Consider the following 15,863-nt stretch of genomic DNA (forward strand, 5'->3'; position numbering starts at 1 on the left):
TGTGCTGTAGTTCCTTTCAGCTGGCGTCAACGAGCGGCTGGCGAAGGCCACCGGTCGGAGTACACCTTCGTGCTGTTGGAGCAGGACCGCGCCCAAGCCAAGATTGCTGGCATCTGTTTGGATCAGAAAGGGCTTGTTCAAGTCGGGTAGCTTGAGTTCAGCTGTGTCCGCGAGCGCTCGGGAGGTGCGGCGAAAGGCCGCTTCCTGCTCGGGACCCCAGCTCCAACTCACGGACTTTCGCAAGAGGCGTGTCAGTGGTGCTTGAAGCGTCGCGCAGTTTGGGATGAATTGGCGATAGAAGTTCACCATTCCCAAGTAGCGACGGAGGGAGCTCACGTCGGTTGGCGCGGGAAACTCCAGGATTGCCTGTAGTTTGTCGGGATGTGGCGCAAGGCGCCCGCGATCCAGTTCGAACCCGAGCAAGGCGATGCGGGTTTCGGCTATTTGAGCCTTTTCGGGGTTCAGGGTCATTCCCGCGGCTTTTAGCCGGTCGAGTACGTCCTCGAGATGACGTAGGTGATCTTCGAACGTGTTGGAGTAGACGACAATGTCGTCGAGATAGGCCATTGCGTGTTTCCATTTGGCTTCTCCCAGTACTCGGTCGATCAATCGCTGGAACGTCATTGGCGCTCCGCACAGACCGAAAGGCATTCGTGTGAATTCGAAAAGCCCGCGGTGACAACAGAAGGCTGTTTTTGCCTCGTCACCTGGCTCCATCCGAACCTGGAGGTAGCCTCGGCTAGCGTCCAGGGTGGTGAAGTACCGCGCACTGCCCAAGTTGGACAGAATCGAGTCGATGCTCGGTAGCGGGTAGGCGTCCTTTCGTGTGACGTCGTTCAGACGGCGGTAGTCCACGCAAAGACGTGAGCTGCCGTCTTTCTTCGGGACCAGCACCACGGGGAATGCCCAGGGGCTGTTAGATCGCCGGACAACTCCGGTGTCGATCATTTCGTCCAGGGCACGGTCGATGGCTTTTCGTTTAGCCAAGCTTACGGGTCGCGCGTTCTGCCTTCTTGGCAGTTCGTCGCCCGTGTCAATGCGATGTCGCACTTCGTTTGTGCAGCCCGGTCGGTCCGTGAACATTGCGTCATAACGGCGCAACAACGACGACAGTCGGGCTTTTTCTCGCCCTGACACGCTGCACGATTGCGTGAGCAGTGGGTGCGTCATTTCCCCGATGGGGGCGGCGCTCGCTGCCATCGGCGCTGGACTCGGTGTCTTGGGGTCAATGACCCGGTTTAGGGAGTCCCTCGCTTCCTCTCGACGGCTCGTCGCGTGCGCCAATGGTGGCGTTGGCGGTACGGCCGGGGGTTCGCAGAAGGGTTTCAGGGGTGCAAACGTGCCCTCCCGATAGCCTGCGCTGCTGACGTCGATTACAATGCCTGTTTTGGCAAGGAAGTCTCTGCCCAAAATAATGGGCACCGATAGGCCAGGGAGATGAACGAAGCGTTGTCGTCTTACTCGATTCTCCCATCTCGCGACCAGCCGCGCGGTACCAGCCGAAAGGGCGGTTCCGCAGGCTAGGCGAAAGGCAGTGTTGCATTCTCGGAGTCGGACAGAATTCTGTCGGAGGTAAGTCAACACTTCGTCGCCGAACATCGAAGCGCTTGCTCCGGTGTCGAGGAGTGCCTTGAATGGCTTGCCGGCGATCGTCACAGAAATGAACGGGGCCGGCGTGCCGGTCGGGAAGCCTATTCTGTAGGCGGTCGGCAAAAGAGTGTCCATGGGACCCTCTGATTCTTTGTTAGCCACCGGTCCGTCCGTCCAAGGGCCGTTTACCGGTGGCTTTGCTCGTTTCCCGCACGGTGCGATTCCGTGTTCGGCCGCTCCGGGCACTGGCGAGCGAGATGACCGGGGCGATTGCACCGAAAACATCTTCTGTCGTCGCCTCGCTGGGGGTTCCGCCGTGCGTTTCGGTTTTCGCCGGCTCTGTCGTAGCGTGCATCGGCTCGCTGAGATTGAGGGATCCTCGTTTCCTCCTGCCTCTCTGCCTCGTTGGGGCGCGAGTCGGTGGTTCTGAACTGCGGCGTCGGCCGGCTTGTTCGTCTACCGTAGGAGTACGGGTCGAGCGCACGATCTGAGATTGCGTACGTGTCTCGGCCCCGATCTTCCGCATAGCTTGCGGAATCGTAGCGCCTCGGTGTTCGAGATGGCGTGTCCCCGCTCCACGCGCAGCGCGGTTCGAGGGCCGCTGACGCTGGAGGCGGAGGCCGGTACGCACGGGCAGCGAGAATGTCACCCTGAAGGCGCCGGGCCTCGGAGGCGAGCTCGTTCAGGTCGCGGAAACGGCTGCCTCGAAGATACGCAGCGAAAGTCGGATGGCTTTGGCGTATGACGCGTTCCACTCGCTCTGCATTGGGAGCTGAGGGTTCTGCGAGCTCGAAGAGCTCTTGCATGGCTCGTACGAACTCCAGCAGGGACTCGTCCGGATGCTGGGTTCGCTGTTCGAGCTCCCGCCGCATCCTTCTCTCATAGTCGGCGGGAAGGAATTCGCGGCGGAACGCCTCTCGGAACTGATCGAGCGTTCCGGCGGGTTGGTCACCGACAAGTCGGAACCAGCGGGCGGCTTCGTCGGCGAGCGCGATTGGCAGAATGCGCTCAAGTATTTCACGATCGGACATTCCCATCGCGCGTTGGTACTTCCGTAAATCGTCAAGGAAGTTCGTAGCGCTCGCTTTGTCTGCGTAACCCCGATACGTCGGGACGGGAATTCGGACCGGAGGTCGTTGGGCCTGTGGTGCGAGTGTTGTCGTTCGCAACGCACCTGTCAGACTCTCAATCACACGTGCCGCGTTTTCGAGCAAGGTGTGATGAGGCGCCGCAGCGGTTTCTCCGTGGGGAGACCGATAGGCTTCGCTTTGTGCCGGCGGCGGAGCACGCGTGTTCAGGGAAGATCCGGGAGCGATGGCGCCCGTCCGCAATGGCGTCGGAACCACGCTCGGCTCCAGGGGTGCGCGGTAGGGCGCTTCTCGTTGAAGTGGGGGCCGCGCGAAGGCGTCGGCCGCGGTCGCCAGCGTGAGCAAATCCGAGAAGTCGGTCTGCATCGTCACGGTAAGCGCTGGTTGCGCGAGGACTCGTCACTCGGCAGCAGTCGCCACACACAGACGTACCGGAATTCTGGTCGTCGGCCCCACGTTGGGCGCCAAATTGTGGTCCTCCTTGGGGCCACTGCCTTTGGGAGTACCACGTTCGCGGCGAGACGCTCTACCGCGAAGCGGGTTCGTACTCGCGTGGCATGCTGCTCGTTGAGCGCAAACAGACACCAGTCACGTTGGTAACGGTGATAAACTGTTTATTTACAATGAAACAAAATAACAACAACACGGCGGCTATAAGCTGGTGAACGCCGTCGGTGTGGAGATCGCCCACGGCCGAACGGTCGCTCACAAATGTACAAAGTACGGGGTAAACGCTCACCGGTGCGCCGGAAGGGTCCCCGTTGTCGCCACCGCCGAATCCCAGGAAGAAGAGCGAAGCGAGACTGCTGTCCGCTGGTTTTAAGATAACGGCGGGGGCGAAGTGGCCAATCAAGGAGCGACACGTCGATCTCCTTTGTGCGGGGGTCCGTTACGGAAATCGCCCCAAGGGGGGAGAGGAGGAAGCCACTCACAGTGGTAAGCAGTGCCACCTCTCGCTACGCCAGCGCGGCCGCCACGGCGCGCCAAAACGCTGACGCGGCAGAATGTTGAGGGATCACAATCCCCACAATATAAACATTTAATCACTCACATTGTTGAGTTCTCCGGCGGTCGCACCTCACGGTATTCAAACGTCCGTCCACTTTCACGTCCGTCGCACCACCCCTGCGTCCTCCCACCGACCCCTCGAGCCCCCGCCGGTCCTTCCCTCGCACCCCCTTTTCCCGGCGCCAGGCCGACGGGTGCCTTCCTCCCGACGTGGGTGTTCTCCCGGCTCCCCATCCATGCCGTCCAGGCCCTTGGGGGTCGGGCTCCTTTGAAGGGGGCCCGAGGACGTCCGCCGCCGCCACCAGCCGGCCACTATCAGCCTCGATCGGCTACCGAGGGTGCCGACGGCTCGCCCTTGAGCCGCCCTCGGCCGCCAGCGTCTGGTAGCAATCAGGCGGCGGCAGAGCGGGCCCCCACACACGTGACAGCATAGCTGGACGTCACCTTTTGTCACGTGACTCTGCGTCGTGGCACCATAAGGTGATGTCGAGTCAAGTCACATCATGTGACGTGACACCTTGTTACATCATGGCATCACGTAATCTGACACCATGTTACGTTAAGGTATCATGATGGGACCACACGTTCGTGTCACACTAACTCAGTGCAGCACATACTGTGCCTTCCAACTTTACCCATAGTACTAAGATGCAATTTTCTTTTTTTATGAATTATTTCATTGTGGGTTGCGCAGCATCGATGCAGCGTGTTACGAGTCGTGGGGTGCTGCCCTGTGTGCAGGAGATCATAGAGTTCCCGGTGCTGAAAGTGAACGGGCGAAGCTTCCAGGTGGAGTCCACTTTCCACCAGTACGTCCAGCCCAGGGTTCACAGAGAACTGAGCTCCTTCTGCACCGAGGTGAGCATGAACTTGAATTGGGAGGATTTACTGTTGCTTGATACCGATACTAGTACGGGGTCATTGCAGGAGAGGGAGGAAGGAAAGTTAGCATGGATTCGTCCTCACAAATTTCGTTGACATAGCATCTGTTCGTTCCTACAAGTGTCAGGGTGGGTTCATTTCTACAAATATTGTTAGCATATTTTCATTGCTACAAATACTATTAGCATGGGTTCATGCAAGTCAGCATATTTTAATTTCTGCAAATGTTAGCATATTCTAATTTCTACACTTGTACACATGTTGTTAGCATGGGATGGGCTCATTTCTATAGTATTTTTTTTTTAATTTTTTCTACCCCTCTTTTAGAATACTTCTATGGTAGTATACCAAATTAATAAAATCTGAAGGTAATATTCAATGTTGAAAGAAAATGGGGCGGGGGGGGGGGGGGGGGGGTTAATTAGGATTCTAAATAAAGAATAAACCAGATTTTTTTAATGTGGAGCATCTGTTTCAGATGTAGTTTTTATTTATTTTCAAGAAGTTTTGCAAATGCAAAACATGTATTTTTACCACCTCACAAATTTATTCAGTTAAGTGCTTATTACTTAACCTCACAAATTTATTCAGTTAAGTGCTATTTTTGTTACCTCTAAAGAGGTAACAAAAATATTACAAAATAACCCTTAGATTGCAAGTTTTGATTAGATGTGATTCATAACATATATGTTTAACTGCTTGGCAACCTTTTTCCTATTTTGATATCACTACCAAGTTATGTATGTGGATCTGATACTCGTAACAATACAAAATATTGCCTCATTCTTGTCTCATAATCTCGTGCAGTATGTTTTACAGTGGCAGCTGTCAGTGCTTCTTTTTGGCAAAATCCGCACACCACCTCACTGTCGCAGCACTATCGCTCTGTTTCCACCATTGTCGCCCTTGCACAACCCCGTAACTTATAGCAAGATGTGCTATCGCCCCCTCTTCCCTCCCCCCTTCCCTCCGCTGCAGCTGCCACTGCAACTTCAGGGATTTGGAAGGTTCCTTGGCACGTCTACAAAATACTCCTTCAAATGACGTGTGTGACATTGTGCTTACATTTCGGATCCATACAATTCCCATTCGTAGTGGTCAAGGACTTCCACATAGACGTCTCCAAGGCCGGATGGTGTTTACTCCCGACAGCTTCAATGTCACCCTCGTCACCGATGTCCATACACCCACTATCAGGAACAGGAAAATAAATAATGGTGGAAGCCATTACCCCATCTTTATCTAACCTACCTAGCTAGCTTACAGTGTTATAATTATGTTTACTGTTATATATATATTTTTTTTTTTCAATTGCCACCCCCTTGTATAATGCCCCACGGGCCCTTAAGGAAAATAAATGATGAAATGATGAGAAAATGCATCGATTTTGTATTTGCAAGGGGCGTGAGGATACGAGACTGCACGCACATTCTGGCCTATACACGGATCACAAGGCTGTCTTTGCAATTCCCAAGTAATATAATAACAGGAAACAAAACCCAGCATTTTGGTCAAATGAAGTAATTAACCAAATCCACATTCTGTGAGAACATTTAAACCAAAAAGCATGTCTCAATGTAATTTTCCCGCCTAAAGCGCTTCTCGTACGAGCTTTCTACAAAAGCACACCTCTCCTAAGTAAACATCTCCTACAACTATCTACTAAAAGCAAAGCTCCTAAAGCACATAAACTAAAAGCAAATCTGCTAAAGCATATCTTTGAACAATGCAAAAGTTGCCGCTGTTAATCGCAGCACACTTCATGTGGTCGTTTAAAATTTTTTAGATCATGCGTGCTGTCTAAGCGCTTGGTTGCAGCCCTCTATAGTTACACCAGTCGAGTTTTGCTAAAATTGAACATTGCACTTGGTGCTGAACCAACTACCGTTTGTCTACTTCCAGCTCACCGGCATCATTCAAGATATGGTGGATGAGCAGCCTTTCTTTGAAGAAGTTCTTGAGGTATGCCAATGTCTGTATCTGTCTTAGAGGCCCTGCAAAGCTATTGTAGAAAGGGATAGATAACCACCTTTGTCTCCTAGTTTTCGCGACGCTCAAACCGGCGATTGGCAGACACAGGGCCTATAGCAAATGCCTGGGGGAGATAGCTGGCTGACTGTGTTAATGCTCTGCGGCTCGGAGAAATCCTGGGCTTAATCCCAATTTTCGCCTGTTTCGATCTGGATGACGTCGGGGCACAAGGTTGCTTGACAAACGGCTAACCGGCTGAATGCCTGCTGAGAAGCTGGTGTAACCTTTTTAAGATCGGCCTTAGTGTGAATCACAGTTTCTCGTGTGTAATACTTTGGCAGTGCTCGTGTTTAGTCTCCGTAAATCGATATCAGTGATTTGTTGCCTCAATGCAATGCCCTATCATGAAGGCTTGAAGCACATGCTCGAACTCTGCCGGCTTGTGGTAACAATGAAGCAATCAATAAGAAACAGAGTTCTAAGAACAGCAAGGTGTCTAGAGGGAGGGTTGGTTCTAAATCTAGGCTGTCCCTGCATAAGAGGGTGGTGGTGGCGGGACGCCTCTGTGTCAGTCCTTGAGAGTGACCCTGTGCCGTTCGTGGTCACTCGAATGAGTGTGTCCTTATTGGTGTATTCTCACAATGGAGTTTTTTTTTCCGAGGTGGGTATTAGACGTCGACGAGCTCTGATGTCACGTGCGCGGTGTCACGAATGTTCACTAATCCCCCGAGCCCTCGGGGAGCCGCGAAGAATGTGCAACCGGCTCGCAGAACATCTGTCGTCCCGTTGGAGCGACCGTTTGCCGTCCTTTTGGGGAAGGATTACGGTCAGCTGCATTGAGCTCTGGGCTGCCTTTCTTTTGTTTTTTCCTCCCCTCTGTTCGACGTGCCTGCAAGGGTCACAAACGGGCTATCGAAAAGAAAGACTCTACCGACTCAACCAATTGCAGCTCCGTCGTGTGAATGCTTCCTCTGATTTTCGCATACCCTCCTCCTTTTGTGGCCTTCTCGCAGTTCTGTGACATAGTACTTGGTTTTCTCCACAGAAAAAAATATCTGTCGTGCAAATACACTAAACGTGTTGGTCGCACGCGTCTGACTGTCATTGCTAATAGAGCTTCCAGCGGCTCATGCTTACATCTTACGATGTATCTTGAGTTTTTGGCGAATTTCCATGGCCTGCCTGTTTTCAATTTGGTATCTAGATTGAGCTTCTGGTAGGCAGGTGGTGGTTGAAGGCCCTCCATGGCAATCCACTCATTGGGAGAAAAAAAAAGGAAAAAAGAGGCATATTTAGCAGTTTTGAAAAGGAGCAACTTTATTACGTGAGAAATATTTCACATACTTGTATTAACATGAGGAAAGCCCCGATAAGATGAGTTGGGTAAAACAAAATGGCAATACAGCCTTATTTATTTGAATATAGTTTGAGGTTCTATTCTCTGGCATGGTGCTTTAAGAAAGGTCAGACCATATAAACAAAGAAGCCAAGAGTGAGCAAAATTTCCGAGGCCATAGAGTCAATTGAGACATTCCATCGTATAAGCCTTTGTATACATCACTGCCTGCTTACATTCACTCCTTGTTCGGGAGAGCTGAACGCAGCTTTTCTTTCTGTCTAGAACGTTAGCGGGTCAGTGCTTATTCAACCCACTTTTGCTTCTTGTAGAAGTTCCACCAGTGGATGTGCAGTGAGGGTCTCCTGGGACCTCCAGAGAAGCGGGTGGCCTTCGTCACCTTCGGAGACTGGGACCTGCAGAAAATGTGAGACGCGTCGGTGCAGCATCTCTCGACAGAAATGGACACCTTTTTTATGTCGAAAAAAGGAGCACGTCACAATGTTTGTATTAAACGGGACGGCATTTCTGTCGGCAGCCCCCGCATGAAAGCTTTTATTTGTAACTCGAAAGGGGTGCGCAAGTGAATAAATTAAGAAGAAAGCACAAAATTACAAACGTCTTTCTGGGTGAATTGAACCAAAGACCCCGGGAGTGTACTCCAATGCCTAACCGCTGCACCAAGGGGGAGGCGTGCGAACCGACGATTATTAAATTCGACGACTTTTCCTCCGCGGAACGTTTTAAGTGGGTAGCTCCAGCTTTTACTCCCGCCGCACGAGGGCTTGTGCAGCCGAGGCACGACCAAATGCAAGGAGCTCGCCCTTTTGTCTGCCATTTTGCAGGAATTCCACAGCTTCCAATGCAGGGCACACTTTTGAAAGAGGTCTACGATAAAAGTCGTACGCATACTGGAGGTGCTCCGGTTGTCCTAACAATGCCTCGCAAGAGAAAGAAGCGAACTCGCAAGGGGCGTCGTTCGTCGCGCCAGTGAAACGCCACGAAAGAGGGAACGGCATTTAGCCAGGGACAGAGAAGCAAGGGGGGCTTGTTCTGCTACGACAGAGCGAAGGAACGAGGTTCGTCTCGATTTATTCGGCGGAATGGGGCCTTCATAGAAAAAACATAGAGATATCATTTTTACGTAGTCCGCAGCAAAGCAGTGCAGAAACACAGCCCCGTCTTCTTTATAAAGAAAATGGCTACAGATAATTGTAATTGATTGTTTTTTAGGATGTTTATCATCATGTAAAGACAAACTCAGACTGCACTTTAGCGTCCGGTGCTGCGGCTCGAGGTTGAGCGAGTGAGGGATTGTGCTGTAGACTGCCGACTCGTGGGTTTAATCGATCCTTCCAGTCTCCATTTGGATGAACATTATGCTGGCACGCATTCATCTCTTCACTACTGCATGGTGCATGTTAAAGACCACCGGTTATTGGTCATGCTCTACTGGCCAAATTTCATCCAGTCTTTTTAAAGGGCAACTCCGTTTCTTTTCCAGTAGTGCAAAACTATACAGTTCTCTTTGTTATCATCTACAAAACCCCCATGGCAAATATTACGACGGAATTCCGCCTAGAAGTTCATTAAAATCGCTGTCAAAGTTTGACAAGCACGAATCCGCTGGTTTTGGATGAGACGTGCGGGCCAGACAACACTGCCCGGCTGCATTTCCGCTTCCTCCAAATTCCTTCTCCCGGCACCCCCGGCACCTCCGCGACGTCATCAAACATGTACAGCTTCTTTTTTTTTTTTTAATTTTGTTTTCTTTCCCGGGGAGAGCACGGGTGGCGCCAGCGCCGTGAAAGACGTGAGTGACGCGCTCGGCCGGCCCGGCACTCGACTATTGATACTACTGATAAGCCGATCGCCTCGTTGAGCGCGGCTTGTGTTACATCGCATACTTTTGAACACCAAGTAAAAGGAGGAGAGGGAAGCTGCTTTTGTAAGAATTTTGAGTGACAGGTTAATCTTCTATAATCTTCTGGGAGGAGAATAGCGACGCCTGTGCTAATCCGGGAGGCGCAAAGGAGGATCCTGATAAGAGGGGAGCTCCTTCTTCCCCTTGTATATCACGTGGGTGTACATGCTTAGTGATGCCGAATATCCAATGTTGTCCGGCTTTGCCACCGTTTCGGTTTCGGTTTCTGATCATGGCTAGAGTAAAATTACACGAAAAATATTTTATTTTTCGCGAAACAAAGGACTGGGGATTGTCTTTGAGTGCTTCAAAAAGCGAAATCGGCCACTATCTCAAAATTTTTGAAATTAAGCAAAGTTGCCCTTTAAGGCTGAAAAAAAAAAAAAAAATTGCTTTTTATTTGTGAACACAATATTCGGGGCTGTAAGGCGCATTTCAAGGGATGATGCACTTGACACAACGGTTAACCATTAATTAGTTTCCGTCCAGCCAAGGTTTGGCCGGCTGACTCGCAGAGCGCCGCGTTTTAAAGCCGAAGCACGCACTTGATCGTGCGACACCTCCAGCCGGAGGTAAAAGTGACCTCTCGGTAGGGTTCTGTGTTTTCTCTAAGTACAGATAAACCCCCAAAATTAACCCCCGAGCCCATTTTGTCAAAAAGGGGGGGGGGGGGGGGGGGGGGGGGGGGGGGGGATTGAAAAACACTAAATCAAAGTTGTCCTCGAATAAAAAAAAAAAAAAAATGATGCCGAAATTGCCACTTTTGTTACGCCAATTCTCGACGAAATGCGTTGGCACTTAGCGCAGGGGTTCCGACTCGGCGAAGGATGGGGATTTTGATCTCGCAACGGTGTGCACCCTGTTGCGTTTGTAGAGCCAATCTTTCCTCCCAAGTGGGGGCAGTTTTGCACTAACCGCTTCGCCGCTGTGCCTCGGGTTTTACGTCGTCGTGTACGTTGTGCTACCGCCACTGCCGCTCGATCTCCTCCTCTCCCGCTTCTGCAGTGCATCACTGGAAGCATGCCAGAAGACTCTTTCCCTCTTGTAAGAGGGAAAGTGGACGTAACGAGCGAACGAACACAGCAAAAGAGCACGGCAAGAACCGCACTGCGGCCTCACAGAACCGGTCCAGTCCAGTCCAAACCACGACTGACAGAAATGAAAGACGGCTGCTTGCAACGGGGCAATAAAGGCTCACAGATTTAAAGAAACCCCAGTTTCATGGAAAGAAATATTTTTCTACAGTTTTATTTTGTCTCGATCCGGAAAACAATACCTACTGGACTGTCTGCCAGGCTGCGTCTTCCTTCGAGAACCACGCCCATGTTTTCTTTTCTCGTCCGTACCGGAACGTTTTTCCGCTGTTTGGGTCACGCACATGTTCCCTCGAGGCTGGGGAATCGTGCGTCTGTGTCCTGTTTTACGGCGAAGGCTGTTACGGGCTCTTCCCACCCATGGAAATTATGTCCGTTGTGTATGTTGTAGTTGTAGCGGTTGTTGATGTAGTTGGCGATGTTGTGCGTTCATCGTCGGTGTTGCAGAATCCTGGAAAAAGATTGCCCGCCGCCTGCAAGAATCAGACCTGTTGTGCTGTATGCAAAGCGGAAACGTTACAAGAGAGCTACGCCACAGTGTTAATAACCTGCTTTATACTTTAACTTTTCTAGAACCTATTCCCCACTGCACGTTCTCGCTGAAAAAAAAAAACCCCACAAATAGCTGATAACAAATTGCAGTTGTAGCGCTGTCAGTGCCAAGAGCTTGTGCCAAGAGATGCAGTTTCACATGCCCCTAAACAAAAAGCAACAAAAACAAAAGCGTTTTTAAAAAAAAGTCAGATGTTTATTTTGTTTTGAACGCTCTTGTTCAGGCACCCCACGGTGCGTGAACGCAGCGGCGATGCCCAGCGACTTCGCCATGACAAATCGCAACTTTCGCTGTGATTGTGCTGTAGATCAGGGGTTCTCAAACTGGGTTTCTGGGAACGCAGGGGTTCCACAAGCTGGTCTCATGGGTTCCGCGAACACCCAAATTGCAACCCCCTCCCCCCCACGCCGCAGGCTGCGCAGAAGAACGATGCAAAGCGCCTTCATCTTACTTTGTACTGACATCGCGATTGATATGGTGGGGATATATGGGAAGCAACACAAGCAAAATTGCCTACAATTGTGCATCTGTTGCATCTCAGTCGGCAAATATGGAGGGGGGAGGGGGGGGAGGGAGGGGAGGGAGGGGAGGGAGGGAGGGAGGGAGGGAGGGAGGGAGGGAGGGAGGGAGGAGGAGGAGGAGGAGGAGGAGGAGGAGGAGGAGAAGAGGGTTCCGCGGCAGTTTTTGAGGCTTCCTGGGTTTCCGTGAGACCAAAAGTTTGAGAACTCCTGCTGTAGATTAATGCAGGACCGCTCAATTGTTGTTTAAACCTAAGCCCCGCTAAGTGCAGATTCTTTTTTACCAGCGCCGAAAGTAGTACTCTGAAAAACTCAGAATCTGGGGGGGGGGGACAATGAGAACCGAGGGAGCACCCCTGAATTCGAAGAAAATAGAACTGCCGACAACATGGAACCCCACTTATGGACTGTTCTCTGTGAGGTCCATATGGACTTGTCTCTGTTAATCTTGGTAGCACATTTAACGAGGGACACCACCTAAAATTTGCAATTTCTTAGAAAAAAAAAACTCATTTTTATCTATTGTGGTTCAACAACAAATAGTGCACACTCGTGCACATTTTTATTGCTATATCTGAAATATATTTGCGGAAAAATAAACCATTTTCGGTAAGCCGACGATGCAAAATCATGTTTTGGACATGTGAAACATCTGTGTTTCCTATTTTCTAACAGCTGTAGCTCCGCACCAGTATACCCTAGAACAATAATTATACTCTCGTTGGAAATAGCATTTCTTTGCAGTTTTAGTACATTAAATATATTTGTTTGAGAGTAAACAATTTGGGCAAGAACACCACAGAAGTCCATCTTTCCAGTGGAAGAGGCTATCCACATGGCCAATAATCAAGAAGCTTGCCCTGATTGAACAGAAAACTAACTAAAACCAACATTTGTTTGTAGAAAGTGACGTAGGTTTGTCTGCTTTGTATTTTGACCTTGCCCTGCCCATAATTGCTTACGCTGGTTCGTGTATTGCAGGCGTATCCAATTCCTCACTCGTTTCATGATCAATGTCCACATGTCGACAACAAAATGACACTCGAAGAAAGCGTTTTGAGCTCGGACTCGCTCAGCAAGGCCATGCTGAGATTGGGTGTAAGCGGAAGGCACCGCCTATGTATGCTCTTGGTGTGCTTTAGTTGCCACCCCCACCAGTAAAATCAGATGTAGTGGTGTATAAACCTCAAATAGGTTTTCTCAGTTTCACTTTTTTACAGCAACTTTCATTTTAGGAAAGTTATCATTTGAATTAATTGCAGAATTAATTCTTCGCTATCGATGTTTCTGAACTGAAATTTAATGAGATATGCGGCTAGATATTTATTTTTCTATTTAAATAAAATTTTTATTGCCAAAAAAGTAGGGTTTTGACAAGGAGAAAGTGCGCCATTAGCGTATGTGGAATCTGTTTCAAATAAACATTTTGCTTAGGAAAAGCGCAGATTTCAGGGTAAAAAATAGATAGCCACACCCCCATATGTTCTAGTTTTGGCTGAAGCTTAGAAATGCTCAATATTTTGCAGCAATATTTTGATAGGTTTCCCTGCCAAGTAAGGCGACTTATATCTGTAGTTGTATACCTCCCCATGTAGCTTACCGCAAAATTGTCCTAAGGAGATGAAACGTTGTACAGTGCATTTAGGCAATGAGATGAATAGACCCTTTAAATTTCATCAATATAGAGTGACTGGTTTAAAAGTCGGCAGTCGAACGAGGTATATATCAGTAAGGTACAACAAGCTGCTCGTTTGACGAAAGTGGATACTATGAATGTATGGACAGTACGGGGCAGGCCTCGACGTCTCTCCACAGACCCACTTTTCGGCAGATGAGACCTGCTGAAGGTTAGGAAAATTTATTATTTTAAGCTGTTGCAAATAATACCCAGCGAAAAGCTTGTTGAGAATATGTCAGGTGGCATAAATAACTATACATCTTTACACACAAAATTGGATGACCATTGAAAAGTATGGGCAAATGATGGTAATCAAGCTAAAGATTATCAGGTAGCCAAAATCTGTAATAATAATGAATATCGACTTCAATTTCGTATATAAAAACAAAATGAAGCGACTTTTGTTGTGCAGTAATATTGCTTTCTCAGCTTTATTTTGCACATGTTTTTTTCATGATGTTTATATTTTCACATGATAGACTTTATTTTCTCTGATTCTATGATTCTATCAAAAACAGAACCTTTTTTTTTTCTTTTTTATCACATGGTTGTGCAATTTTGTGTTTTTCTCTGATGTGCGAGATTGTCCTTTTTTTTTGTTGCTAGAAACTATGTAAAATGCCTCATGCTAGAACTGTAAAGGGGAAGAGACATCATTGGGCGTCATGCCCTCATAAGAAAAAAGAAAATAACAAATAAGAGAACTTATTACCTTTAAATTCCGTAGGGACCCGAGAGATCGCCCCGTTTTTTTGGCTAAATATCTACAACATAAAAATTCTGAAACATAGCCCACCCTTTCATTCCTCTCGGATATCCTGCAATGTCTGACGGGAATCACATGAACCGTGCGATCTGCGGTACCAGTACGTGTGACAAGCGAGTTTGTAGTGGCTTCATGCGTTTTCAATTTGTGTGCGCGGTTCCCATGACACGCAAGTTGTTCCCGTGTGTTTATTGCAACGTGAAATGCGAGCCTGCTACTTCTGCGGTATCTGTTTCGTGATGTGCAAGTTTGTAGCAGGTTTCGGCATTTTTCGTCCACGATTTGCGAATGCGATATTGGTTTCTGTGACACTCAAGTTGTCTCCGCATGTTTATGGCGTTATGAAATGCAAATCTAGTGCATCCACAATCTGCGATATCGGTTCTCATCATATGCGAGTTTTCGGCAAGTTCCCGCGTGTCCTTCCTACCGTGGAAAGTGAATCTGCTGCTTCCGCAACCCGTCATCTTTTCCTGTGACCCAGTAGTTTGTAAGTGAATTGCTGCATGTTTATCGCATCGTGAAATGCTAATTTGCAATGTCCGCGATCGGCGCTGTCTGTTTCCGTTACACGTGGTTTCTAGCGGATGCCCCAGTATTTTATCATTATTTGACGAACATTTTTTTGTCACATCCCCAAAGATAGACCACCCCATGTTTTTCGTCATTTATCACTTCATTTCGGGTGGACATTCTTACGAAATTTTACGGTAGGTCAGTAGAACAGAGCACTCATCAGTAGATTGACAAAGGGTTTGAGAAGTTGATAGACATTCCAATAATTTGGTATATGTCGCGGTACTGACTTGCCAGACTGAGAGCATATTAGTATTGCTGCCTTTGGCATTTCTTCATTTGTTCGCTCACTGACAAAACAACTTTGTTTCGCAGGCTACCTTCCCAGTGCTCATACTTCAAGATTCCCGTGCCAGAGTACCTAACCAGCTGGATCAACCTCAAGAAGGTAATGGTTATTTTATTAAGGAGGATATGACCTGGGAGGGTCAACCTTTCGAGCCGATCACTCAAATTGATTCGAATTTTCAGGCTGACCTGAACCCTATTAGGAAGGATTATGTCTAAAGTAACGTTTCAGTCTTGTAGGTCAATTCTGCAATGTACAGTGTAGACCGCATATAACGTATGTCGCGGGAGTCGCGAAAATCCGCACTATAAGCGGTACCGCACTATAACCAAAACATCAATTTTTCAGGCCAAAATACATGCCATGAGACAACTTACCTTTGTAAAACAATTTATTTTATATTGGATAAAAAATAAAGCTTAGTTTGAGGGAAGTCTTTATTTCACCAGACTAGTACACTTCTCTCTCAAGTGTGTCACACATTTTGAAAGAAATGAGCGACTTTTGCCTGGCGCAGCCTTTTAACGGTGTTGCAGGTTGCGGACGGACGTTGCGGGCGTTCATGATTGCTAACCCTAATCACTTTTCTC

The 15,863-nt window shown here is 48.8% G+C and overlaps 1 protein-coding gene across 1 annotated transcript in view; it reads left to right on the forward strand.

The window, feature by feature from the left end:
• The window catches only part of LOC8036048 (ERI1 exoribonuclease 3), a 67,995-nt gene that overhangs the window by 30,561 nt on the left and 21,571 nt on the right, over positions 1-15,863 (forward strand). The window contains exons 3-6 of the mRNA XM_029971091.2: positions 4,428-4,544; positions 6,471-6,530; positions 8,208-8,302; positions 15,300-15,372. Coding sequence (XP_029826951.2) covers positions 4,428-4,544; positions 6,471-6,530; positions 8,208-8,302; positions 15,300-15,372 — 345 coding nt within the window. The remainder of the gene's footprint in view (positions 1-4,427; positions 4,545-6,470; positions 6,531-8,207; positions 8,303-15,299; positions 15,373-15,863) is intronic.

The sequence above is a fragment of the Ixodes scapularis genome, unplaced genomic scaffold (genome assembly GCF_016920785.2).
Source record: "Ixodes scapularis isolate PalLabHiFi unplaced genomic scaffold, ASM1692078v2 PGA_scaffold47__10_contigs__length_4178495, whole genome shotgun sequence".
NCBI lineage: Eukaryota > Metazoa > Arthropoda > Arachnida > Ixodida > Ixodidae > Ixodes > Ixodes scapularis.